A 27624-nucleotide genomic window follows, 5' to 3' on the forward strand; every position below is an offset into this window, starting at 1 on the left:
AGTCTTTACCCAGTGGCAGTGCACATACCCTGTCACTTGAAACAGGGAGGAGTTTTTCTTTTAGCATTTGTAACATGCTTTTACACCCATTAATGTCACTCAGGACATTGGTATACAAGGCAGAGTATGCTCAGCACTCCTTCAGTTTCTCACTTTCCCAGGAGAAACAATGCTTCATAATTAACTTTCACATGATTCATCCGCTTACCTGGTACCTGACTTTTTAGTTATAACCTGGACATAAACTCTGCTTTGTGTCCTGCGGGCGGCTGTCTGTGATAGTGGTCCTTGCCATAATGATTCCAAGTAACTCTGCATCTTTGCCCAGCTGTGGTGAAAGATGCTGCCAGTGATTCCTATTGCAACAAGTATCTTCACTGGTTTTGTTCAAGGCCATTTGTCAGCCACAGGAGCAACTGCTGATCCTTCAAACCTTGTCCCAGAAGGTTCAGAAGTTCCTTCTAAGGAAGGTCTTGGCCTTTACTCACATCCTGAAGGCAGTGAGCAAGGCACCAAGTATAAGTGCCCACATCAGCAACAGTAATGTCCATTTCCAGAAGAGCTCTGTCTTCATCTAAAAGATCCAGTGCCTCTTCCCTGCCCAGGCCATTAGCTTGCCCTCTTAGWGCTTTTGGTTCCTGCTCCTAACTTCCAGTGAGGAAGTCAGGACTAGACAAATTGGCACTGAAGGAGTTTTAGCCCCTTTCATACCTGGTACAAGTCAACACTTGGCAGTGAAAGACTGTCTTTTATTGGGCTTCAGCAGTTTTGGATGCTAACACCCTGATTTCTGCAACTTCCAAACCTCCTGGATGCCATTTATTAGTCTGTGGGAGTTGCTGAAGAGATTTCTCCCTTTTGACTATTCAGAATGGTACTGAATGTCTGATATTGTTGTTTGTTCCATGTTTTCTCTCTGGATGTGGGAATGGGAAGTATCCCCATCCCAAATGCTGCACTATCCAGTCTTGAAGTAGTCACGTTTAATTTGTGAGCATTCTCTGATTTGCTGGCAAGATGGGTAAAATGGAGTTGAGTGCATGAGGCAGCTGTTTTCAGTGTGCTGTTTAAAACAGTATGACGGTAAGCATCCAAGTAGTGCAGGTTATTACTTGTTGGGTGGTGGGACAAACCTGGCACAAGAAAAGCTTGGTAGATGGGAGGCTGCAGCCCTTGAGATGCAATCGTTTGATGTTTTTTTCTGGGAGAGTGTGTGGGAAAACAACCACAGTACCATATACTGTCCAGTAAAAGTGAATGTAGGAGACAGGCCAAGGAGAGGACTGTGGCATGGTGCCATTAGAGGTCACAGCAACCTACTGCTGTTGCAGAAGACTCGGAAATAGCATTCCCATTGAGGAGGGAGTTTGCTGCCARTGTGGCAGAAGGAATCCTTCAAATGAAAGAAAACGAAACAAAGCACTTTTTCTATAGCAAAATAAGTTGCTTTTACCCTATAAATAGCCTCTTTTCCTGTGATCTTCCGAAAGTAATTGCAGAGCCCAGCTTGTAACAGTGGTTGACCGGTGCCATCAGTAACGCCATGTCAAAAACTATCCCAAATCTACATGTAACCAGCAGAGGTTTTTTCTGTYAGTCTCCTTTGCTACCCTGCCTTGTGTCTCACCAGTTTGTTTTCAGATTCTAAGTTTCATGGCATATGRACTGTCTCCAGCTTCTGTATCGATCCCATACCCTCAGCCTGTGGTTTCTAGGAGAGTAATGTCATGCAAGTAGTAAATAAGAACAGAACTCCTTATTTTAATGGGACTCCTCTAATTCTGCCAAATGCAGTAAGGAATGTYTGTTAAGCAAATTATTTCATGTTCTTTATAAACAGTCACTGGATGTCAATCTTTTTAATATTGCAAAATCATTTTAATCTTTATTAAATAAATGAGGTTTATTCACTCCTTTCAACCAATTGTTTTTGCCAATACTCTCAGTGTGAGGGCATGACAGATATTTATTATTGCGTGAAGAAGGTGGAAAGGGATTGATTGTTCACAGTCCTTTGCAGTGTAAATGTTGCTAGTGGAAGCCAGATTCAAACCCAGGAAAAGGAAATGATTGAAAGTCTGTAGGTATCGGGAGGGGGGGGTACTGGTTGAGCTCATAGACAAGAAATCACAGAGAGCTGCCAGATACACAGAAACTATACCTTGCTCATGATCTCWCGGGGTTGAAAATAATTAAAATCTCAGAGTATTTCAGTGACGTATTATGTCCGTTTGCCTTGTTCTTCTCTTGGCATCTGCTTAAGGCCACAGTTAGAACCACAATTTGGAGACAGGTGGACCTTTTGTCTGACCCGACGCAGCCATTCTGGAGTTAYTGGTAGGTTTGTAAAACCAGACTAGCAAGCGTGTTGCTGCCTCTTGGCCCTAGGCAGAACACAGTGAAGGAGTTTAGATCTTTGTAGGGGGGAGAGGTGGAGAAATTAGGGACAAAGGACAAAAATCTAGAAGGAAGCAGACTTTACAATTTCCATAGTTTATAGAATTATTTATGTATGATCATTGTACTTATGTAATTTAATAAATTTTATTTGGGCACATATCTACCTTTGCATAACTTGTACCAGCTGGTTGCTGCAGTGTTCAATGAGTATCAGTTTAGGCTGAGGTTCCTCGGGCATTTTTTTAGGTAACTATGATGATTTAATTAGATTCTGCCAGGAGAAAAGCCAGAGTGAGGAACTGAACCTAAGCTAAAACTAACCCGGCACAATAAAAAGGATTAATTTTAACCRGAATCTGTTCCTGTATCCAGGTCACTGCTCAACTGCCTAAATACTTGAATGAAAGCAAGCACTGACAGTGGCATTAGCTTTTTCACGCCTGAAGCGTTTGTGAAGCTGCAACCTCAGGGAAGTGGGTGCAAAACCACTTCCTTAAGCTGTACTTTCTTCCCTTTCTCACACTCTCACTTTCATCTCTCTCTCTCCTCGTTCTGCTGGGACAAGCAGTAAAAAGTCTCTTGCACCATTTGTTGCTGCGTACCTTTGTAGTTCATATGTTAAGATAACTGCTCAGAGAAAATAAGATCTGTAAGTTTTAGTGTTTACTCCTAAAATGAGCCTTGCTTTGGTTCCTCAGAGAAACTGCTTCAAACTGCTTGACACTTCGGTTTTGGTCTCCATTACAACCAAGAACTTCTTCCTAATGCCCTCTTCCTTTCTCTCCAGATAATCTGATCAAAGCCATCCTGTCAGCAACCAAAGATTACCGCCTAACTCCAGCTCTTGACAGGTAAGATGACACCTTTCAGAGCAGCAGGAATAATAGTGAGTATTTTCCACATGGCCTAAATAGATTTTGCAGAGACTGGCTGTGCTTTAGGGGCAGGTCAGGAGCTGAAAACGGAGTCCTCTTTCCAGTCAGCCTGTAAGCTCCAGAAGCCTTTGTCAGGTCAAACATTAGAGGAAAAAAGCATTTACTTTTGACGGTTTTCTAAGGTTCTATTTAATATGGTGTCAYGATATAGCCTATAGCCTACTTTTCAAACAAGTAAATAGCAGGTTTTCAGTAAATGCATTATTCTTTTTCAGCCACTCTGACAAAACAACAAAATCACAGGAAAGCCTTTAGAGGGAAAGGAGGGACTGGCTTGTTTTAACAATGTTTTACTAGTACTTCACTCTTAAAGCAGGARTGGGTGATTGTGTTGGCCACGCCTGTGTCATGATGTGTAGCAGTTATCCTGGGTCTTGGGGTATTTGAATTGAAGCTCTTTTGATGTTTTTTCTGTCCTGTTGTAAAACTTGCTTCAAAAACTCACTGACATATTTATGATTAACTTCACGATGATAGACACACAGTCTTTTCCATCCTTACTCTTCCTTCCTTCCTTCCCTTTGCCCTTCAGTTTTGGTTTAGTGCCACCTCCTGGATTAGAGGTGATTCTTTTCGGAAGCTGTCTGAGGCTTTTACTGGGACATGAGATCTCCTGGTGCAGTTCCTTTTGAAGCAGTCAACCCAGGCTAACAACAAAGCTCCTACTTTCCAAACGTGTTGTTTTAATGTCCTGGCCCAGCTCCTCTTCTGTCTGCTTTTCCATGACCAAGTAAAAAAGCTTTTCTAGCCTTTCCATAGCTCTCTGCATCTCGTGGCAATGATAGAGCTCATCCGTGTAATTGGAGTTGGGAGTTGCTCTCAGTGTGTAAGTTTGTTCTTAAAGTTCTTTGCAATCCGTATTCTAATTTAGGTTGCTTTTAGATTGTATAGCCAGATAAGGCATTGTAAGGTATTGCCAGATAGGGTTAGCCTTCAGAGTTTGGATTTATTTGAGAAATGATGTCCAAAAGGCAAAATAGCTTTACAGATGACCTTGTTAGAGATTTTTGCACACGGCTGAGTCTAACCTATTTGCGGTTTATCTCAGCTCTGGTTAAAATTTTGATGTGTTTGAAAATCCTCATTTAGACTCTTTCAGAAGTTTGTTCATGGGATATTAGTGTTAATGACATAGAGGAAAGGTGGAAGATTCTTGGAATCAGACTTCAGGTAATTGTGACTTTTGCTGCTTACCTTTTTTGTGAGAAGTAAAGAGTTTGTTTTGAAGTTACTGGATCATCTCCCATAAAGCTGTGATATATAGCCACTCTAGCATAATATTTTTGGTGCAGAGATAGGAAAGTTCTAACATTCAGGCCTTTGTGAAATGTATCATATGTATAAACCCCCTGAGATAACAAATATGAAGAAAAAAATAAGGAACAAGTTAGAAACATATTTAAGAAGTATTACAGTATCAAGCTTTGATATCTGTGCCTATAAACAAACAGATATCTTTGGGAAATACTGTTCCCCCAGGAACTTCTGTGATTAATGCAAAGCAGTAATGTTGCTTGTGTAGCACAGGTTCCTTATACCTGCCTGAAACACAAATATGAGGAGCTCAGAGTGCCTTTTGAAGTTGTGCAACCRGTATATGTTAGCACTCACATGGTGCAGGGTGTACATGGGCAGTACAGCTGAGGCCAAGCAGGACTGAGATACTGTGGGAGAAGGGTTAAGGATATCTTCTGAGTTGATAGGATTAAATGAATTGCTGGTAGCTGCTATCATTTCTTTAGATTGTTTCCCCAGTTCTGTGGGACGAATGGGTCACWTCATACATGTGTCTCCTGGGCAGCACATGCTGCTTTCCTGAAATTAAGCAAAAGTGAATTAAGTCTCATTTCTCACATCCCCCGAGCCAGCCTTTGATGATGGCAGCTAGATATGCACATCCTTATCCATTTGATTCCAGCTGCTGCATGCACTGCTGACACACAAACATCTCTCATAGTTCTACCAAACAAGCAGGTCTTTGAGAGGAAAAATTGAAGCTGGTAGGAGGAAGAGACAAGAAAGGCCTACAGTAGCAAGCCACGTAGGGAGAGCCTAAAGCAGTAGGTGTATGGATTTGCAGCAGATGAGTTACTACAGAGGAAGGCTTGGGACACTGCAGGAGATGGTATGGGTATCTCAGTGCTGCTCTTGGAAGCCTTCTTAGTGAGTAGGGCGTAGATGAAGATTGAGTGTGCTTCCCATATGGTGGCTCTGCTGTGATCACTTGATGAATTGCAGTGCTGGCAGTAATGGATGTCTGCTCTTTTGGATTTCAGAAGAGCTGATGGAGATCTTACGCCCTTCATCTTATCTCAAGCCCAAAGGTGGAGCCAACAGTTCCTCTCTGTGGTGGCTCTTGTGTGCAAGGAACAAGGTCTTGAGGTTCTGAGCTCTCCTTTACTGCTACCTAGTCAGGGACAAAGTCCGGATCTTCCTGCTTTGCTCACCCCTTGGAACAATGGGAGGGGGACTTGAGAGCTGAAATAAGGCTTTGTATTTGGAGTGTAGAAAAGATGAATTCAGAGAGAAGTGRGAGAGAAGGATTTATCTCTGAGGGATATTAGTCAAGGGAAATGTTAGGGTCTTCCATTTTACTTTCTGGTTTTGATGTCTTTTTCTGGAGGATGCTTTCGGCAAAGACAAGCTATTGGCTCCATGTAGAAACAACAAGCTGCTATTTAATGACTTGTAGTGTACTAGGTGTCAGACTAGAAGATCTTACGAGCCTTTCCATCTGTAGGCTTCCTGAAGTCTAGTAAGTTGATTTCAGAAGTAGGAGAAAAGCTCCAGGCTTAGCTTCTTAAGAGTAAAAGAAAAGCTCTAGGTTTAGCTTCTCCACAAGATAGAGTTACACCAATGTTTTCTGTGTTGGTGAAGGCAGTTTAAAAAGTTACCATTGCTGTGGCTTTCTGCTCTCAGGCTGTAGTTTGAAGGGGGGAATCTAAATTGGGTCACTGAAATGATTCCAATTTAAAMGTTTTTCTCTTAACCCGGGTCATTTCAGTGACCTGATTTAGAGCGCTCCCTTCCCACTGAGAAGYTGCACTGGCACAACATGGGAGTTGCAGTATGGGAGGGAGAGGGCCAAGGATGGGTGGGGAGGGTGAGCACTTCTGAATCTATTGAGGCAAATGTTCATGTAATCACATGCTGAGCGCAGCCTTCCTGGGGGAAGGGTGGGAGAAGCAGGGGAGGTGAGGTCAGAGCAGTGCGTGAGAGCATAGGAAGGAAAAAAGGGATTAGAGTTGTATAGTGGGATCTGCAGAGAGCCTTCAGTCTTTTCCCCACCCAAGCTTTTCCAGCTCTGGCCTTCACACAGTTCTCCCATTGAGATGCTACCTTCACGTACCTCCCAGAAGCCCTGGAAGTGACCTTGTTTGCTTGATTATCCCTGTGACAAAAGGGCATCCTGATGCACCTTTCCTGATACAATGTACCGACATGGTGCTGAAATGAGGCAAACTCAATCCTTCCAGGTATGCGTACGCCTTTCATCATCACAAAACAGCTTTGCCAACTCACTATAACTAATCCCTCCATTGTGAGTAGAGCTGTGTTAATAACAGCAGCAGCTGGAGGGCATGTGAACAAATGCTGTGGTTCGTGTCTGTAACACGGTGCAAATGATGCCGTGCTTTCTTAGTTGTTGTTCATGTCTCCTTGTTATGGCACCTTCTTGTTGAACTGCTTCCAGTAACAGCTGCAACTCCAGGGCAGGAGGCAGGTAAAGTTGCAGTTGTGTTTTTGGGGGTAGTTGCAACTCAGGTCTGAGCTTTTCTGGAGAAGATTGGCGCTCAAGTGGACTTTCTCAAGAATGTGTCCTCTTCCTTCAGTGCCAGCATATCTTTCTCCCTAATGCAGATGCTGATGGTATCTTGTCTTTGACATGTCAGAGTTCTCTTGCCCACTCTTGGCTTTTCCACACCTGTTTATATCCCTGACATTTTTGTTGCTTCATGGCTTGGTTTCTAGCCTTCCAGCTCTTGCCAGCTGGACTTGAGCATTTTCTTGATTTCAGTTTAAATTTCTGTGATGKTGAATTGTGTATTTCCAGTGAGATTTACAAAATGATCAGATTTTGATATTTATATTGTTTTGATGTGGTGATGAACATAAATTGTGATTTTGAGCTTATAACTGAGATGAATTTTTATTAAAACAGTRGAATCTTTATTAAAATAGACTAATGGATGAGGAAGGAACTTGGTAGAGCAGGAGAGGAGAGATGTGTTCCCTTCTGCCTCAGGTTGCTAGCACCAGTTTATGTAGCAGCAGCCACATCAAACCAGAATATGCTAAGTCTCCCAAAGCACCAGTTCCCCTTAAGATGTTGYTTTAAAATATTCTGCTGTATCTTTCCCCAAAGTAGTTCCAAAGTTGTGTAAAAGAAGGCTTTCTGTTTTTTTCTCCCTAACAAATCCCTAAAGCATTTTGATAAGAGAGGAAGAGGAAGTAGCAATTGATACAATGCATACATGTGTTTACAGTGCTATATAGTTAATGATGATCAGTGTGAATCCTGTTTTTCATGTAGATGAGCTCAGATCCACTCTGAGCATCTGTGTCAGAGGCTGCACATCTGGCTCAGGCTCTCAGTTTAGGGCTCTGGAGGCTCTGGTGGGGAAAGTCCATGACCCGCCCTCATACCACCCTAGTAGCAAACTGGAACCTGGGCTGTGTCCAAAGTGCTTCAGTACTTGAGCTCTTCTGGTAAGGAAATACGACTTTGACATACTATGTAAACATGCAAAAAGGTGTTTGCACATCTTTGTGGAGAAACAATTCAGCTGCGTAACTGATCTTGCATGGTGTGTTTCTTTAGCCAGAAACCTGCCCTAAACCAGCAGTGACTTTGGCAGTTTCCTGCGCCAGTGCTCAGTCACCATCAGGCAGTGCTCACGATGGAGTCCAACTATGCCAGGGCCAAGTGTTTGATCAGGATGTGAAGTCAGGTACCTGACATCCCTGCCAGATGTGTCCCTTTTGCAGTGGCAACAGGACTGTCTTTCTGCATTCTCACTGCTCCACAAGGTTATTGCCAAAGCTCGTGAGACCAAGGCAGCTCACATCTCTGCTTCTATCTTGATCAAAAAAGTCCTTACTGTGTGTGCCTGACGGGCAGAACCCAGACAAAGACCAAGACTGATCATGTCTTCGCCGTGTGTACCTGAGGAATGATCTCTACCCGTGAATACTGCCTTCTAGGTGTGCAACAGAGATGTCAGGCTTTATAATGACAGTATGTGACGTACATTTGAAAGAAAAGTAAGCAGTTAGAAGACCAAAGATACATCCTTAGTGTCAATAAGACACTAATGAAAAATCTATGCTCTGTAGTTCTAAAGAGGAGCAAATATTTAAATATATCAAGACCAGCAGGGTGTAACAGTGGTTCAGACATGATAACCATCTTTGCCCAGCTTCAGTTATGGTAAAAAGAGGCAGAACAATTCATTCATTCGTTTCACTCTTGCTTATAGAAAAGAATGAGGCTGTCTCATTTTTCAGCAACAAAGAAATATTTTGAGCATTTTTATTGATAACTGTGAGGATACTAAATGACAATTTAATATATATATTCTAAATCAGTAAATACAGAACAGTATTTGAAGAGTTAAGTAAGGAGTTCTTTGTATCATTAATGTTTACTTTTTAACACTTTTTGAAATGTTGGATAGAACGGCAAATGTGCCATTACTAAAGAAGTATGTGTGATGACAGAGGTAACTAAGTTGATTAGCTTGGTTTTGCAGAAAAAATCCTGAAATTTTTGATCTGTAACATAATGAGGATAGCAGCATAACTGAAGCCAGTTAGCTTGGGTTTTAAGGAAACAAAATCTTGTCATGCAGATGTGRTATTTTTGAATTGAGCTAGAAGCTTGATAAAGACAACCTTTTTAAGATACGTATTTGTTATTTGTTTCAGTTCAGCACTTTATTGTGGATTTTTGTACAACATCACTGTAGATACATCTTCTTCCTAAAAAGCTGATAAATAACAAAGCTTTAAAAAAGTTATTGTCAGGGCTGGGAATTAGTCCTGCTGTAAGGTATTCTCAAAGGTTAATAATGATCTGAAGGAAATATAAAATTACTCTAGAAAAATTTGCTAGTGGCAAAGACCAGGGTATTAAGGAGTAGGAGGGTGTGATCAGCCTGGACCTCTTCTGARCAGCGCATTCCTTACTGGAGCCAAATCAAAAGCCTTACATCTCAGAGTTGAGAACACAGGTCATGCTTATAAGATGAGGATTATGTTCTGCAAACCAATGGTTATAAAAAGAGCATCAAACTGATGTATATAAAACTGCCATAAAAAGGGACTCTGCTCTGAGCACTACTAGCTCTGCATCCTGCTGTTCCAGAGTCAGTGCTTCAGATATTTTAGGAGAAGTTGAAAATGGTTCAGAGAGGTTCTACAAACATGACCCAAGATTAGGAGAGATGCCATACTGTAAGAGATGTGATGAACTTGCTCCATTYGGTCAAGAGAAAATTAAGAAGGGGATTTGAGTATTCTAATACYGGGTGGCAACAGGGTCATTAAAAGAGGCTAATGGAAGGGTATTGGCTGGCAGAACTGGTTCTTTAACCTCCTACATAGAAGCTGATGCTCACCRGTCCACTGACTGATGATCCACTCAGAAGCAGATGTTTATACGCAGTGGTTTGTCAGTGGGTGGATCACATGCAGAAGTGGAAGGGACTGCTGACAGTAGATGGTGCTTTAATTTAGCAGAACAGGAAAGAGTAAGTGTTTTGAGGCTGAAATAAACACATCTGTATTTAAACTTGGTAAAAGTTAGCACCATAACAGTAAGAAGGGAAGGGAGAGAGGGGAGCCTCCATCACTTGTAGCCTTTAGATTTCAGCAGGATATTTTTCTGAAAAAAAAAGTTATGGCTTAGAGACAACTAGAGAGAGAAATTCCAGTATTTCACCCAGMAGTCTGTTCTTTAGGAGGTCAGACTAGCTTACTGTAAACATCCAAACAACTTATTATCATCTGAAACTTCACCTAGCCAGAACTGAGCTAGGCATTTTTTTCCTCCTGCAGCCCTATTTCCTTAAAGTTTTTGACAAAGCTGTTGGTATGTCTGTTGCTCAGGTGCATATATTTGTGACTGATTCTTTCCCTTCCCTTCTTGCCACAATATGCAGGCTAGTTGAATCAAGTCTTTCCTCTGCTTTCGTCCTGTCRCCAGAACTTTCTTCTTCTCTGTGCCATTGTCTAAGGTTCTTTCGGTGTTGCCCGATTTGCTTATCACAAGCATCCACACCTCTCTGGTCTTAGATGCAAGCACTGAAATAATATGACTGTCATCTTGAGGAGATCTTTTCTTTTGGAAAGCAGRGTACCCTTACTTAGGCTTGGGAAGCTGTTTGTCAGTGTTTCTTGGGTGCTGTACTGCTAATTTTGTGCGTATCTCCAGCTAATGGTTCTATCAACGGGGTAAGGTTAGCTGAATTTTTAAAGTGTACTCCGGCTCTGCTTTGAAAAGACAGACCCCATGTAAGCAGAGCTTCCCTCATGCTGGCTCTTCAGACTGATCACAGCAAGGCCAGAGGAGAGCGTAGAAGAGACTAGTCAGCTGCGTCTGGGACCAGGAAGGCCGCCTAGCCGAGAGATCTGCTCCAAACAACTGATTGTCTTGGACCGTTTCCGAAAAGGGCTCTGCAGACACGTATTCCTTCAGTGAACTACCAGAGATAGAGGCATATTGCCAGAAGAACCAGCTGCGTTTGGGATTAGATGGCTGGAAAGAAGTCCTCTCCGTCTTCAAAACGAAATCACTTTTTAACATCTGCTGCAGAGAGTTCTTGTGACTCACTGTTCCACAAGAAACCATTCTCTTCCTTTTCTTTTCTGTTTCTTTGTTAATTAAGGTTATTTTCCTTCCACTTCCTCGCCCTTTGTGTCTCTGTGTGTGTTTCCTACTGGATGGAGTGGGAGGAGGAGGTTCCTTTTTCTAGCCATTTAATGTTCTTCTGTCTCTTGAAGTCTCATAACTGCAGCAATTTTGCACTAACAAGGTGAGCACACCCCAGATAACCTGGCAAGGTCTGTCTGCACTCAGAAAATGGCTTAGAAAGAGGACTTCCTCACTTAGTGTTTGGTTTATTGTTGTTTCAGGGCTAAATGAATTATGAGGAGGTTTAAGTAAACAGATGGGTTTGATTTAAGCCCATCAGACACAAGGTGTGGGGGGAGAGAAGCTGCTTGTTCTGACAGCTCATCTCATCAAGTCACAGGTGATGTGAAGTGTTGAAATAAGTTTATCCCATGTAATGCCTAGGCATTCCTTAATTCTTAGTATTCTGAAAGGTTTTCTGAAATTCTTGGATAGCTGTAAACTAAATATAAGCAGCTCTGTATGTTTAAAGTCATATTACAAAAATCACCTCTTCCATGTGTTTCTTCCACAGTCTCAGCTGTCGACGATGTATTATTGTGGGAAATGGTGGAGTTCTTGCAAATAAGTCGTTGGGGTTAAAAATTGATGACTATGATGTTGTTGTCAGGTGAGTCTTTGGCATTGCAGTTTTCTTATCATATATTCAATTTCTGTATCGGAAGGTATGCTACGCAGGCAAAGATTAAKTGTTCACTAGCGATAATAGCCAATAGTGTGGAAGTGCTAACTAAGACGGAGAAAAGAAAAACTAGACCACATAAAAGTTTAAGTTACCGCTGGTGATCGAATCAACGGGAAAGTGCATTCTTCTCAAGCATTCCATTTTCCACAACTATTTGGGAATGTGTTCTGTCCTATGATCTCACTTTCACCTYCTTTTTGGAGCACCTTTTCTAAAAGCTACCTCTTTAGTGATGCCCTTACATAGTGAATCAGTAAAATATACTATTAGATCTGCTCTCAAATACATCCCCTTGGTAGTTCAAGCAAGCATCATTGGTTATACATGTGTAGCATTTCCCAGGACTCCCACTTCTCAGTTAGAAAGGAAAGAACTGAGTACTGTGCAGGACAGGGTCTCAGGAAGCCTCCATGAGTGAGGACACAGTAATGATTAAACACCTCTACATATGCCCTGAAAGTCACGAATGCTTTGCCTCATTTTCACTACGGATGATGAAGCTGAGTAAGGGAGCAGAGTGGTGTGGAAATGGAAATGACCACAGTCGAAGCTAGGACTCTGCTTTCGCTGCAGGGTTGGATCATCGCCATCTCAGAATCCTGGAAAAACGTGCTGATATGTGAAATCACAGATCTAGTCATAACTCTTAGTAATAAATCTGTCAAGGGAGGGAGGTGTTCTGGGTGACTGGAGATTAACAAACATAATACCTGTACTAATGGAGAGTGAGAGAGAGAGTGTRTGGGAGGGAGGGGGACGTGAGCTAGGGAGCTACAGACCCATTAGTCTGACTTGAATAAAATGCAAAGCTCTATAGCAGATTCTGAAGGAAGAGTAACAAAATATTATGATGGCAAATGAGAATAATGGGGTAAACTGTAGTGCAACTTTATCAAAACTGGTCTGGCATAGTCTAAGCTGGTATTTTTCCTTAGTAAGATAACTGGTTTCATACCAAAGGAAATAACTGATTCATCTCTCTGAAATTTAGTCAAGCATGGGATGTGATAGCAAATGGCAAATTCTTAGCTAAGGTGGAAGAAAGAAAGGAATTAGTGCAAGAATTTTAAAGTACACAGAAGGTAACATTTAGCTTGGTCTCCTTTCTCTTACCTTGGYTAGTAGTGGGCACACAAGGAGGGAATAGGACGCAGATGATCATAATTACTTTCTCAACTTCTGGCAATGTATATGAAGTAGTAATCTGGACAGAAAGACCAAGATTCCTCTCAGCCATTTTTTCCTGTGTGCTGTTTCCTGCTTCCCTGTGTTGCTCTGGACACAGGGGTGGCTGTTCAGAACAGGATAAAACTTTTACGGCCCTTCTCCRAGTGCATCCCTCTATCAGTTACTATCAAAGAACTCTTCCTACTCACCATAATCCGGTGAGTTGTAGTTCTTTAGGCTGAGTTAAAATATGTCAAAGTCACTCAGTTATAGCCCCTTCTTAGGCTCAGACTGTTCATAAAGTAGCAGGAGAGTGTTTTCAATCCATTTGTACTAAGCCACCCACTAAGATTTACATCAGAAGGTCTACAATTTAATTTCTAAATTAAAAGCCCAAGCCTTTCTCTCCMCATCAGTAAATCAAATCGGGTTGCAAGCTGAGAGGAAAAGAGGGCAGCTAAGCACCTGTGCTGGTTGAGGGATGGATAAAGGAGAGAAAAGTCAAATGTAAAGGTTAAATGAAGCCAGGTGTTTGTATGTGGGACTGAGGAGATGAGAGGAGACTTCTTCTTAAAGGTGTCCACCTGCTTCCTTTAATTCTCTGGAGGCTCGGGAAGGGTTCAAGTCCTTTGTTTTCGGTATCCTTTGTAGTGGGTTACACAACTCCTTTGAGTGATCAGATCTGGGATCTAGGAGGTGAATTTTTAAAGCAGAAATGTGGTACACGTTATGAACAAAGGTGTGACCCAGGAGTACATGGAGTTTTTTGATGCATTGTGCATTGCTGTAATTAGTGGTCTTTACATGCAACGAATGTTGATCTTGTGGTAGAGGGAGTGAGATCTGCTCTGACAATTCTAAAACAGCTTGGAGYAAGTTTGCTGGAGTTTTTTCTTTAACTGAGCATTATGAGACTTCAGTGGAGACAYTATTTCCAGATGTCCCACTCTTTACCTAGCAGGAGCTACTTGCTACAATCAACCACGAGTGCTCTGATGAGCAGAAATGCCTCCTTAGAATAGATTGCAGCCAGGGTGAAAACAAAYGTGTATCAAAAATTCCTGGGTGGAAAGAGGCAGGGATTTGCTCTGCTGCTGCTATCTTAGTGGGAGGGTTTTCACAATTCTCAAGTTAGGAGTTAGTGTCTCTAAGCTTGCCTATGTTGTCAGTGGACACAGCTAACAGGAGACAGACGAAAACTTTGAAACATTTTATGGAGAAACCTGCCTCTGTGGGCTGTATAGGGGGACCTGGCTTCCTAACTGAAGTTTTGGAAGATTAGATTGAGTTTATACTTAGCAGTTTGTCCTGCCTGAGAAAGGGTTCAAGCTCTCTAGTATGCACCTTTGTGAGCACAGGTTGTGGCTGCCAGAACTTTTCCTGCTCCATCGCCCATGCCACCTCTGGGGCGCTGACCTTTGTGCCGGCAGCGCTGCCTCATTAGTGGGACTCTGTCAGCAACTCGTGTTCTGGCCCTTTGCTGTGGACTTGAGTTCATTTTACTTAGGGGAATGGTTTGTTTTGTTTCCTGTCTAGATACAAAGCAAGAGTTCTGAATTTGGGGAGCTTTAACAAGGTAAACTGCAAAACAGCTAACCCAGCAGCTGGGGGAAAAAAAACCTGCCAGAGTGCTATACACTGAATTGTGAAAAGATCCCAGATACCAAGCTTCTCCTCAAGTCCTAGGAAACATATGAAAAGATGTTTAACCAGCATTCTTTACATTGAATTTGGTTGTATTTCTGTCTGTTTCCAGTGGGGCCAAGTGCTTTTATAGTTTATAGAGTTATTTAGCCTTGGAAGACAGAGTTCCTTGAAATTTAAATCATATTTATAGTAAAGATGACTGATATCTGAACATGCAGCCTAGAAAAAAAAAGCAAGTGACCAGACTGGCTAGGAGCACTGTTTTTAGAGGCAGCCGGGTGTAGGTACCTTGAAGTCAGGGTATGGTACAAAGTGAGGGGATATAAACTATGGAATAGAATAAAAAAAGGTTTCATCTTTGATATAAACTGTGGTGGTATTGATTCTTAAATTGCTTTCCATTTGCTAGAAATGCATAAGAACTTATTCTGCTTAATTCTGAATAGAATCTCAGATTGTATACAGGGATTTTCTAGTAAAGGTTTTTCATCTAAAATGGCTTTTCATCTAAAATGCTTACCCAGGCTGCAAAAGACAAATCCAGATCCTCATTAACATTCCTACAGGACAAAATTTGCAGTCCATAAGCACTTTCCAATATATTGAACTATCCCAAGTCAAGAAGGCTATGGTAATTCAAGCAGGCAGTGCTGTTCCATCAGGGGCTGCTGTTTGATGTCAGCAAGATTTGTATTCCAAGTTACTTGAAATTTCCTCATCTCTGGGCTTCTAGTATTGAATAGACTGGCCTATGTGTACAAAGAAGTTCTGAATAACTTTAATATCATGAAAGTCATAATCACTGTTAACAGCAGAACAGTTTGTTTTTTGAAGGGAAAAAAAATGTGTCCCTAAGGGGAGTTTTAATAAAAACACAGCTAAACACATAACATTCCCTGAGAAATCAGTGTTCCCAGGAGTAAAGCTCTATTTCTGCTTGGGTGTTTTCAAAGTGGGATGCAGTTCCATAGCAGAAACTCATCAGTGATCTACAGTCAGTGAGACTGCAATGCTGCTGAGTGTTATCCCAACTATGCAGCCCAACCTATTCCTTTGTATTGGTATTGTAGGGATGGGCCAATTTGGGGAATAAAACTACAGGAAAATTGTTCCATATTTTGAAAATTATTAGCTTGTTTAGCTCTCTAAAATATCTCTCTCTTGGTAAGACAACCAGTGCAAAATCTCTTCTGGGGTAAGAGCCTAAGACTGGCTTTAGTCAGCTTAAACTGCCATGGAACTACATCATTGCTTGCAGCACTTCTGTGTGCTCATCAGTCTTGCAAAATTCAAGTAGATATCCTAGAAGTGATGGGATATTAAAATATTAATGCTTAGTTTGTGACTTTAATCTAAATGTGTGTGGATGCTATTTTTCTATCTCCTTTTCCAAAGCTTTTCCAACCTGATTTAAATCACAAGAATGGAAGTGCAGAAGTGGTTTACATTATATTTAATCAAATAATTTAAATGGCTTTTAATTAAGCTGCTGCCACGTCGTATAAAACTTCATAATTGTTTGCAATGAAAACTTACAAGAGTTCTGCTTGCTGCCGCAGCCGCTATATATAGGGAGCTCAGGACCGACAGTGACTGCTGTATCATCGACATGCATGACTGCATGGGAATGGGAATCCGTGACAGTGTCTTCTCTGGTTGCCCTGCAGGCTGAACTCGGCTCCAGTAAAGGGCTTTGAAAAAGATGTGGGTGGCAAGACAACTCTCCGGATCACATATCCTGAAGGTGCAATCCAGAAAATGGAGCAGTATGAGAAGGATTCGCTATTTGTTCTGGCGGGATTCAAATGGCAGGATTTCAAGTGGCTGAAATACATTGTTTACAAAGAGAAAGTGGTAAGAACACTTACTTGGCATTATGAAGGTCACTTAATTAAAAGTGGTGGGCAGATACCGCAGTTATTTGCCATGTTTTGAGCTGAGGAGAGTTTCTCTGCATGCCTGCCCCATTTATCTGAAGGCTTTTTTTTTTTGTAACCTCTGTGGACTTCAGTTTTAATTAACTATGTTTTACAAAGACATCTCTGTAACTTCTCATCAGAGATGAGATTTTACGTTAAAGACATAGTGTGTGCTACCAAACAGTGTGTTCAATTTGAATTTAAGAATCCCTGAAAGGACCAGCTCTTGCATGGGTTTTGTAAGCTCCAAGGGTTCAAGAACAGAGGAAAAAGAAAGACAGTGGCTACAGCAGGAAATGGGAGCTGGGGATAAGGGGGCATGGCAGTGGAGGAGAGGAGGTGACAGCAACGGCAGGACTTGTTGGAAAGGCTACAATCTGCAGACTTTGACCTCCTGAATAGCATAAACCATTATATTTTGCTTAGTTTCTGCTATACTGAGTTTCATGGTTTATGCTTGGCTAAATTATCGGGAAGAAAGGCGGTAAGTCCAACTTAAACATTGAAATGATGAGTCCATCACTTTCCCCATGTAGATATTTTGTTCCAGTCAGTCACATTAGAGCCCTTCTGAAGTATTGTGAGACTGTTAAGTCAGGGTTGTTCTCTATTTCACCCATCCTAAAAGTAAGCAGGTTGTAATCACTAGCTGCTCATTCGGTGGATGGTTTATTTCCTATTGTCATGAAGTGACCTCTGTTTGGGTATAGTATTTCTTTTAGAAAACTTATAGTTCTGTTTTCAGATGCTTGTTAGTGATTTTTCAGAAAATAAGCAGACATTTGGAGAACGGTATATTAGATTGTGTGTTTGGAGACCAAGACAGGAGGTTGGCAACTCACTATATAAAGAATGAAAACAGTCTGGGAATATAACTGTGTACAACTGTTATATAGATGGCCTTAGGGCTCATACCTTCCTCTTGCCTCACACTGGCATCACCTTCCAATTATTTTCCTGGTGCTAGACAGATAAGATTACCTTTTAGCCTCTGGCCAAGCACAAGTGGGCTTTTATGACTTGAATAGTTGAGTCCGAAGTTCTTTTCTTTGCTGTTTGTGTCATGCTCCTATCTTTCATTTTGGGCAAGGGAAAGGCTTGTATTTAATAGGCAGAGGATGTTAGTGCTGTGCAACATGAATGCAATTGTAGGAACTTGCAGTGTTTGATTTGAAGTCCAAGGATGGAGTGGTTTGCTTCAAAACAAACTGAATTTCTACCTCATGCTTGCAGTCATGGGGGCAGTACAAAGAGTCTAGTGTGGCGTCCCCTGCTCCTGGAAAGATGCCGCAAGGAATTTGTTAAAACTTGGTAGAAGACTGGGGAAAGCTACTGCTGTAATCTTAACTGAATGCTTCAGCACTCAGCCTGGTGAAGTGCAGAAGGAGGCTGAGCTTCTTGCGTTGCAAGGTTACTTGAATGTTCCTGTGGTTCGTTCCCCAGCCTTCCTTTCTTTGAGATAAATGCTCCATTTTTTTTTCAGTTCTTGTAGGTGATGTTTTCCAGCTCTCTTATTCAAGTTGCCCTTTGGACTGTCTGCAGTTGGTGCATATTTTTCTTAAAGAGCAGTGCCCAAAAGTGTGCAGAGTGCTGCAAATAGGATAGAGCAAAGGACTAGCCTTGCAGTCCTCATTCTTCATACATCCACTGTTTGCCATTTCCACAGTGGCATGATGTTGAAGGCTAGTGTTCAGCTGTGATCCTCTCTGACTCCAGGTCTCCAGGAGAATGAAGAACCACTGCTGCCTCAGCTTGCAGTCCTGCATTTGTACAGTTTGGTCTTCCTGCCAAAGAGCAGTTCTGTGCGCTTTTCCCTACCAATATTTTCTTCCAGATCATTTCTCCAATTTGCCAAGTTTCTTTGGCATAGCTTTCCAGCATACCTGCCGTTTGTTCCAGCTTAGTGTCCTCTGTAMTTTAACAAACATACTTTTTATTCCAAATGTTGATGATGAAAGCATTGAAAAGATTTGGTTCCTGAGTAAACCCCAATGTAATACATCCTTCCATTTCTACAGTGAATCCACTGATAATTCCTTCTGGGTAGTTTTTTGGCCACTTCTGAGCTCATATAACAGTAGCTGCATTAAAAGCAAGTTTCTTCAGCATGTTTGTGAGAGTGGTATGTCAGAAGCCTTACTTGAGTACATGTCTTCTCCTCTATGATAGTTATTCTCGTGTAGAAAACAATTCTACTGGTTTGGCAATGATTTGTTCGTAGCMAGTACACATGGGTTACTACCTATTTTTCAGGTGCTTGCAAATAATTAAGTTCACTATTCTGAGAACTGAAATTATGAATTGTCTCTCTTCCCTTTTTGAGTTTTTAAAACTAGGCACTACTTTTGTCCACTTTCACTCCTTTGATACCCTACCCTACACGTGTTCCYAAACAAAGTCATTACTGTTTTTGAGGCTACTGGACTAGTTCATTAAATACTTCAAGGTGAAGTCCAGTTGACTGGAAAACATCTGTCTTGTGCTCTCTAGCATGGTATCCCTCTATTTGMGGCTAAAATCTTATTCCACTATCATTGGCTTTAACTGCAAGCAGGTGGCTAGCACAGCTGCTCCTAATGGAGACTGATGCAAGAAGTGTTATCTCTGAGCTAGAAGAAATGACTCCATGGAGAGCTAACAGTGCCACGGGAATAAGGTGTAGGCATCTGTTTGTTCTAGTAATGAGCGTTAGTATTTTTAATCAGTGTGTGGTACGTTCAAAATGACAAATGCCTGCCCAGTGCTCTCTGTAGAGAGTTTGTTTCTCTCTCAGCTGGTTTGCTGGGGCAAAGGAAGTTCTTTCCATTCCTGAATTCATCTAGAGACGCTTGTTTGACCTAAGGGCCCTTCATGCCACTGTTGCTTATCCTTTATCTGAGGGTAGGCYCATCCTTCTGCAAGATGTCATTCCCACTGCAAACCAATTGTTACGAACAGGAGTCTGACCACAAAACAGAGATAAGGGAAGTGGAAACATCCTGCTAAAGAGCATGACTGCTGTGGAAGTGGACGCGTTCCTCAATAAAATGGGCTGAACTCTGCACTCTGCTATTTCCTTTGCTGTTGAATTTTGATGTCAACTGCATGAATGTGTTACARTCATGGCTGGGATATCAGTTGTGATTTCCTTGGGACATCACTTGAACTGGACCTACTTGGACCTGCTTGATTGGAGATTTTCTACTGGATACTGCAAGCCTTGCTTAGTCCTCTCTTGCGTAAGTTAAATCAAAGGGAGTTTATCAGAGAAGGAGTAAATGAAAGACAAGTGGCTATTTATTGCTAGGGTCAGTGGTCAGATAAGCTTATTCTCTTTGCAGCTGAGAGGGATTTGCTCTGTGTTATGTTAGTCTTTTGGCAGCATTTGCTCACTGAAGAAGGGATAAGTATTTTGTTCTATAGAAAGGAGGATTTTCAGGAGACATGAGGAAAGAAAAAGTATGATGCAGAAGRAGCAGTAAAACAGTGAGGCAGAGGATTTGGTGTGTTACACTCAGTATAGTGAAACCACCTTCTGGAGATCTGCATGGTCCTGGCTGACCTGGGAGGTACGGTACATGAAAAGAGGAGCATTGGACTATATATCAAATAAATAAAAGCTTAGCTGCTTTCTATTTCACACTGGAATAGGAATATCTGGAAGRAAATAAAAACTTGAGAGAAGAGATTAAGCTAGTAAAAGGACCCTTTTGGGGTAAATATTCACATTGGGTCAGCAGCAAAATAAGGGTAGCCTCTGTCACAGCATTCTGCATGTACTGGTACTTGAATTTACAGGTCTGTGGTAGTAAGCTGGAGCAGTAGTGTATCATTGGAGTATATAGCCCTGTATATAAGAGGGGAAAATTGGATGGGTCCAGGCAATTAAAACCCTAGTAATCTAATTTCTGTCATTTGAGAAGCATTAGAACAAACTGTGAAGGAGAAAATAATTGTATTTGTTGCAAGTAAAAGGGGGAAAAGGGCTGGAGGGTAGACAAAGGTGACATATTTAGCAGAGGAGAGGACTGCACCACCCCGAGCTAATATGTAGASGTACAAGTAGAAAAAAAGTGGACTGGAGTCCCACAGCCAGCAATTGTAGGAAACTGTGTTTACTACAGAAAGGTCACAGATGTCTGTTGTTCATGTGTCCTTGGTGACTGGTCTGAAGAGTGCCTTGGCAGTGCTGACCTGCAGTCATTGCTGCGAGAGCAGCAATACTGCAGCAGGGATGCTGCCAGACATCCTGCCTCTGACTAAAAGGCTGCTGTTGGTACATCCCCAGATGTGGAATATTCCTGGACAATTGCTCAGAACACTTACATACACTCTCCTGGACTGTTTTTTATCCGAGATGTATTGTCCACACATTATGTGATCCAACCTGCTCTTCTGAAGCAAAAGGCTGAACTTAAAAGCACCAGTTATGCAAACCACTCAGTACCAAACAGCACTGGAGCTTTTTCCAGGGTGGCTCTTTGCGCATCATGACTGAATCAGAGGGAAGGCTTTTGTTTGCTTGGGGCTCACTTCCCTGAACATCTGGCACATGGTGCTAAAGCAGCCAAGTGAGGGCAAAGGTTTTGCTAGAAATTGGCAGCTCCCAGGCTTCCTTCTCTTGTGGCAATGAGCCTGCCGCCGCTTCCAGCCTGAATCTCTGCAGCCTCTGCCAGAAAGGAGTCACTTGTGCTGTAAGTGCCTGCGGCACCTTGAAGCTCTCTTTGATAGTAAAAATCATAGAAGCGAGTGAGCACCTGCCTGTGAGCAAGGCCAAGTTCGGTTGTCCGTCCCTTGCAGGGGCATGCCTCTGAGAGCTTGCACACTGCAGTGATGCCATCTGAAKAGCAGCTACCCCCTAAGCAGATGTTGAGGCATAAGCAATGGCAGGATGTAACCTCTCCTTCCTTCTCCCAGCATGTGACTGTTGTCTGTGGGGATTCAAGAGCAGGTCAGTGGTTATACAAGTGCATCTCTTCTTTGAGCTGAGTATTTCTTCCCAGTCCTAACCTAGGACTTCATCTCTACTGCTGCCAGCTTGGGGTTTTTTTGGCCTTTCATTTGACAACCGCACCTCTGTTTTAAGCCAGCAGATTACCACTAGTCCTRCTAAACTATATGGTTGAGTACATTCCTGGCTCCATGGGCCTGCCTTATTGTGCTAGAGCCAAGGCCTTGCTGCTGCCAGAGCCCTTACTGCCTGCTGAGCTCTTTTCAGAGATCCTCTTCCCTCAATTAATGGCCTTGACATGCTATATGTTTGCTAGGGCAGATTGTGAACTTCACAGCCCCCCTTAGTCCACTGCAGGTTCCTTGAAGCCTTTAATAGCCTTGCCTGTGGGCTGTTTTGCATCTCTGAGAAAAACTACCAGAAGCCACTGTGCTCCCATCAGCTTGAGGAAAGTAGTGAGGCTGTGAATCTATTCTGCTGCTTGTTATCCAACCCCAAGTAAAGCTTCATCCACATGCATAATTTCCGACTTGCTTAAGAGCTGAGTCCAGCCTTTTAGCAAGCGATTTCTCTGAGTTTGGGCTGCGGAAGGGGGAGCATGCTCTTTCCAACACTGTCACTTGCTGTGGGTGACAAATGGAGTGCAGGTGCTGACACACAGCAGTTTCATTCCAGAGTCTCCTTCTAGGTTGTGAATTTCCTTTTTCCCCTTTTCTCCTCCTATAGGCTTGTTGTTTTAAAAATGCTTTGTGTATCATTGGTCTTTTCAGCTTTGAAAGGCCTGTGAGAAAGACTCTAGCTGTTTTCTGTGGAGCTGTAAACCCAGCACTAGCTGCCTTAATGAGTTATAAATGTGAAGTTTGGGTACAGATTTGTAGCCTGATCCTGTGCTGAGACAGAGCTCTAGCTCATCTGTTAAAGGTATTGTACGCATTGCCTGATGTCCTCCTCCTCCTCCTCACTCCCTGATGGAAGGGGACAGAAACTGGACTTGCTGCTCCATGATAAATGAGAGCAAGTCTTTGATGTGGGAAGTCAGCTTAAGGGCTGGTCTATTTCTTTCACAAATTTGAGTTTTCCCCTAAACAGCCATTCACAAATAATCCCCTTGGGGCTGTAATATAGGAAGGCATGGCAGTGAGTAAAGCAACTACCTTGCTAAAAGGACATGATGAGGCTTGYGCTAGGGGAGAGGCAGGAAAGCCTTTTCAATGGTAATTGTCCTGTGGTCACAGCAGGTAGTGGGAAAGGCCATTTCTACCCATGGAGTGGGAGCGAGATTGCAGAAGCAGCTATGAGAGGAGACAACACCTTATCACATAATCAGGATGGTTCAGTGCCTGGGCAGCTGAACYGTTACTAAATGCTGAAGCAAACAAAAAGCCTCATAATAAAGTTAACTTGAGGCAGCTTCTTCTGGCTCTTACCAAATGATTTACGCTGTATTCCTTTGACAAGGAGTTGGTTTGTTTTTTGGGGTGACTCTTTGGACAATGATGACCTTTTTTTTTGTCTCTGGCTGTGCTAAATGTTGGTGGAGGTACCTGAGGTGTTGTGCTCACCCAGTCAGCACTCTACCACCCTCACCAAATACTGTGCATTGGTGGGAACAGGCCAGGAGAACCAAGGCTTGTGTGCAGAAAAATAGGCCTTCTTTGTAGCTCGTCTAGGAGTTCAGAGCCATTTCCAGAAGATAGAAGGAGAAGTTTGAACATCAGTGCCCTGTGAAAGAAGGTGAACTCAGTTTCTCTCCAGAGATGATCAGACAGGCAGGAAAACATACAGTCATGATATACGAAATCTTGCACCTGCTGGCCAGAAGGAGRAGAGACCTTAGTCTCTCCTATATGTGTAATATAACTTTTAATGAGCTTTCAGATACCACAGTGACCAGGACCATACAGGAACTTCAGCAGACAAATGACCCAGTTTGCAACAGGGGCCTTGGGGGAGACTTCCTGGCCAGATTCCCAAAGGAAGGTTGTTGATATGGAAAATGCAGGYTGGAGCTTGCCATTCATACATACCTGCATGCAACAGTGTAATAAGATTAGGCAGGTCATTACATAGCTGAGAGCTGTTCCCACCCAAGCATACTTGGTCTATCTGTAAGTACACTGTCAACCATTAGCTGGTGGCAGGGGCTGCTCTGATGCTGTTGCCGTATGCTTACGCACCATTTCATATTATCAGATGGGTTCACRCTCTATGGTAAAACTTGTCCATCTAGATTAGGTAGTTGTCGTATCCACAAGTTCTATAGTCATGCCCAGAACCTAGAACTTCCGAGGCACCTAAAGCAATTAAAAAAATTTGGTTTTCTGGGTGAAAAAATTCCAAGAATCAAAGGTTTAAAAAGTATCTGTATTTGCAAGAATACAATCATTAATGACCCCAACGTTTGATGACCCTAGTCTTTTTTTTAACTTCACTTTGCTTGCCATTACCTAACTCCCTCTTCCATACACTTTTCTTCCTGTCAAAAGATGAGAAACATTTATTCATACTAGTCTCTGGTATCCTTAAAGAACCCTTATTCCATATCTGCAAAGACAGCATCATCATCATTTCTGGCGCAGTAATCCCAACTGTTACATAAAAATCACAGAGCTCCAGTCATATTTCTACTCTTTCGTTCCTCTTCCTTAACATCATTTTTAAATGAAGTGACCAAAGCTGGAATTAGCCTCTTCAGTGGTAGAATCATTGCTCAACTAGGACATCCTTTCTGGGATCGCCTCACCATCCTGCTTTGTCCCAAGACAATTTCTTCTTTAGAATTGTCCTCTTATCTCKTCTTTTTCTGCTGCCATCCAACTGATAATTACCATCCATTTCCAGATATTGGATCATTCCCTCCTTTTCCACCTATGATTCAGCTAAAGTCAAAAAAGAGGGATAATCACCCTCTAATTTAGAGTTGMAGGTTTTTCACATCTCTTCTTTTGAAAAGTCAACATGAACAAAAGCTGACTGAAGAGCAAGTGCAGCTGTCTTGAAAAAGCATCAAGAGGTACTTATGTTGCATTCTCCCACCTTGGCAGGCAATGGCAGTATTTAGACATCAATATTGTGCAAATCCTGGTAGCTGCATTTCAAGGTCACAGTGCATGTAACTGGTAGCTGAACTGATTAAAAATAGGCTCAGAATATTCAAGGAATATGAAGGATACARATCTGATGCTGATCTTAATGAAACACAGTTCCGTAAACAGCAGAACTGATGAAACCTGGTTGCCTATGGATTTATGTCCTGCTTTCTCACACCTTCCTGTTGCACCAGGATGTTCTCAAATTTCCCTCACTTTACAAATATACAGTATCCTCTGTCCTCCTTTGGATCTCTAACCACTGGCTGGGTCCATACTGTCCACCATATGCGTGTTCATTGACCCAGACCTGTGAACTGAACAGCTGGCAAACCCAGTGGACAGACAATTGCTGAGTTTGCACTGCACCACCTTCACTGAGCTACACATGCAAATATAGGGTGTCTCTTCCATCCAGAYGTACATCACTTTACCACTAGCGCAGCCTGTGCCTGCTGTGGGTATTGCATTGCCCACATATGCAGCAGATSTTCCTCTGTACTGGAACTTTGTGAATCCAGTACATGGGAAAAGTCAGAGATCATCAACAACAGTGAAATTGAGACATCACCCAGAGGGCATAAGCCATTCACGCAAGTGCTAGTGGAATAAAGATGTTCTGTACTAACACTTTGGTAAAGAACTACAAGAATCATTTGAAGTCTATAAAGCCTCCCTTAGTCTAAGAGATTTGAGTTCARTTTTTTTAGCTTATGCATGAGATTTTGAGGAGATTTACTTATAGTCTCTCTGTATCTACCTAGGGAGAACTTTTTTTTTTCCCTCTTCTCAGAAGACTCTTTAATTTAGGAGACAAAACGCATATCTGAAGCTAGGCATACAGCCAAAAAACGGCAGTATATTTATATCAGGATAATTAATTCTTGCTACATCTGCCCTACAGGCTTGATAAATTTGCTCTTATTTGAGGTCTTAAAATCAAGACTGGATATCTTGGATAAGTTCTGTTCAAGCTGTGTGAAAATATTAAGGGCTGGAGGCRGGAGCTGCTGATGGCAGGCGCACTGCTCCCTGCTGTTTAGGAAGTCCAGGAGGATGGCAGAAGGAGCTCTCTTGATCTTTCGAGCAGTACTGATAAGAAACAGCAGAGTGTATTGGGGAAGGAGCTGAAGCCAGATAAAATTCTTGGAAAGATGTAATTTCCTAGTGGTCCAAGTTTGTAAAACTGGAATGATACATCTGCAGAAGTGTGCACTGAGTGACTACTGAGACTTCTGAAAGACAGCTGTAGTCCACTACCTGGGAAACTTCTCCTGCCTGGGTGTACCCAGAGCGGGGCTGCAGGCTTGGGTTTCCTTCTGGCCACCCTGGTTTGTGACTTTGGGAGTCCTTGTCTTTGCTCTCTATGGCCTATTTGTTGACTATAAGGAGCAGGAGAGCAAGTTGGTAATAAGCCTCGGCAGCTTTTCATTAAAGTAAATTTATTTGCTTCATCCAGTTGCCTACAGGGATCAGAGCAAAATTTTCTCTTCCTGATGAGTAATTAGCCAGATTGGTTTCCATATCCTGAGGGAGAAGGCTTAGTGGAGTCTCTGAGGTGAGCAGCCTCCAGCATAACAAAATTCTTCAGAAGAGCCCTTGAGAAAGGATTGCAACACCACAGGATGCTGTGCTTTCACCCCTGTGCAGTGTGGAGACTCACAGAGGAGGGAATAAACTTCAATTTGATTTTGTAAATAAAATCAGATGCTTTCTATCAGTGGCTGAAAAAAGACTCCCTTTCACAGCTCCAGGAATTATGCTGTTTGAATTAGTTTTCTTTCAAACCGAAAAATAATATATTAAAAAAAAGCCGTCTGAACRGTAAATATTTATCCAAGATGTGTGGTTGTTAATATGATCCAGTCTTCAGTCATTTTGAATGGTGTCACGATGACAGATGTTAATTCAGAAAGGAATAGATTGGACGATTTATGCCCAAAACACATGTGTTCCTTGGCGGGCTCCGTGGATAGCTTGCATAGTTAGGGCTGCGTGAGCAATTTGTAACATTTTCTCTGCCTCGAAGCACTGAGGRCTCCAGGACACGGGGTTGATCTATATCTCCAGCTTGCTGTAATAAACACCGAGGTAACTAACTGCTCTGTCTGCTTTATCTTCCTAAATTTCTCTCCCCTCTGCTACAGCTGTGCTTGGTGCTTCTGGTTGCTCCCCAGGAGCTTCCTTCTGCAGAAGAGGAGGCCCCTCCTGGGTGCACGGGGCTGCGCGTCCCTGAATTCCTCCCGTAGGGGCTGTCTCTAAATCCAACTTCTTCTCTCAGCACGCAGAGTGCTATAATGCAAACTCTTGTCTCGACAACTGAAGTGAAAATAAACCAACCCGTGTGGAGGCAGTAGGCGGGAGAGAGAAAGACTCTGCGACACCTCACGTTTTTGTGTAGTATTTTGATCCTTGCAGTTGTGAATTTACGGAATGTGTCAAAGGGTGTCTCTTCTCTTCTTAACTTTGGCTAGATTTGTAAAAGTGTTAACATCTCCTTTTCCTTATTTATTTTTTAATCAGAGACATAAAATTGGAGTAAAATGGCCAAGCTTTTCAGGTGCACAAGCTTTTCTCTAGATCCACTCACAAGCTATTTTTACCGGTTCCTCAGCTGCGTTCTGGCTGGTTTTGGTGAAATKAACTTCACCCACAACCGACAAGTACAGAAAATACAGAGTCTGTCCCAGGCAATCAGCACTGTGTTTGGAAAAACTCTCAAATGTAAATGTTCTCTTTGGATCACAGATTATTTAAATTCTCATCTCTTAAAAATATTAAATAATGTGACTAAAACCTCTTCTTTTGTAGAAGACTTATGTAGTAACATAAATCCAGAAAATGAAATAGGGCAGGAACTTCCTGGCATTTGCTCAGCCTCTTGTTATTTTGATATTCTTGCTTTCACCTCCAGAAGGATGCTRAATAATTTGCATA

The 27624-nt window shown here is 42.3% G+C and overlaps 1 protein-coding gene across 7 annotated transcripts in view; it reads left to right on the forward strand.

Moving 5' to 3' along the window:
* ST3GAL3 (ST3 beta-galactoside alpha-2,3-sialyltransferase 3) overlaps positions 1 to 27624 on the forward strand; it is a 188298-nt gene that overhangs the window by 118745 nt on the left and 41929 nt on the right. For 6 of the 7 annotated variants that reach the window (XM_085298218.1, XM_085298215.1, XM_085298219.1 and 3 more), the window contains 3 exons: positions 3188 to 3251; positions 11765 to 11860; positions 16417 to 16603. In XM_085298218.1, coding sequence (XP_085154344.1) covers positions 3188 to 3251; positions 11765 to 11860; positions 16417 to 16603 — 347 coding nt within the window. The remainder of the gene's footprint in view (positions 1 to 3187; positions 3252 to 11764; positions 11861 to 16416; positions 16604 to 27624) is intronic. The other variant, XM_085298216.1, reaches the window with a different exon arrangement.

The sequence above is a fragment of the Rhea americana genome, unplaced genomic scaffold (genome assembly GCF_003343005.1).
Source record: "Rhea americana isolate MKP2758 unplaced genomic scaffold, rheAme1 scaffold_136, whole genome shotgun sequence".
In the NCBI taxonomy this organism is placed as follows: Eukaryota; Metazoa; Chordata; class Aves; order Rheiformes; family Rheidae; genus Rhea; species Rhea americana.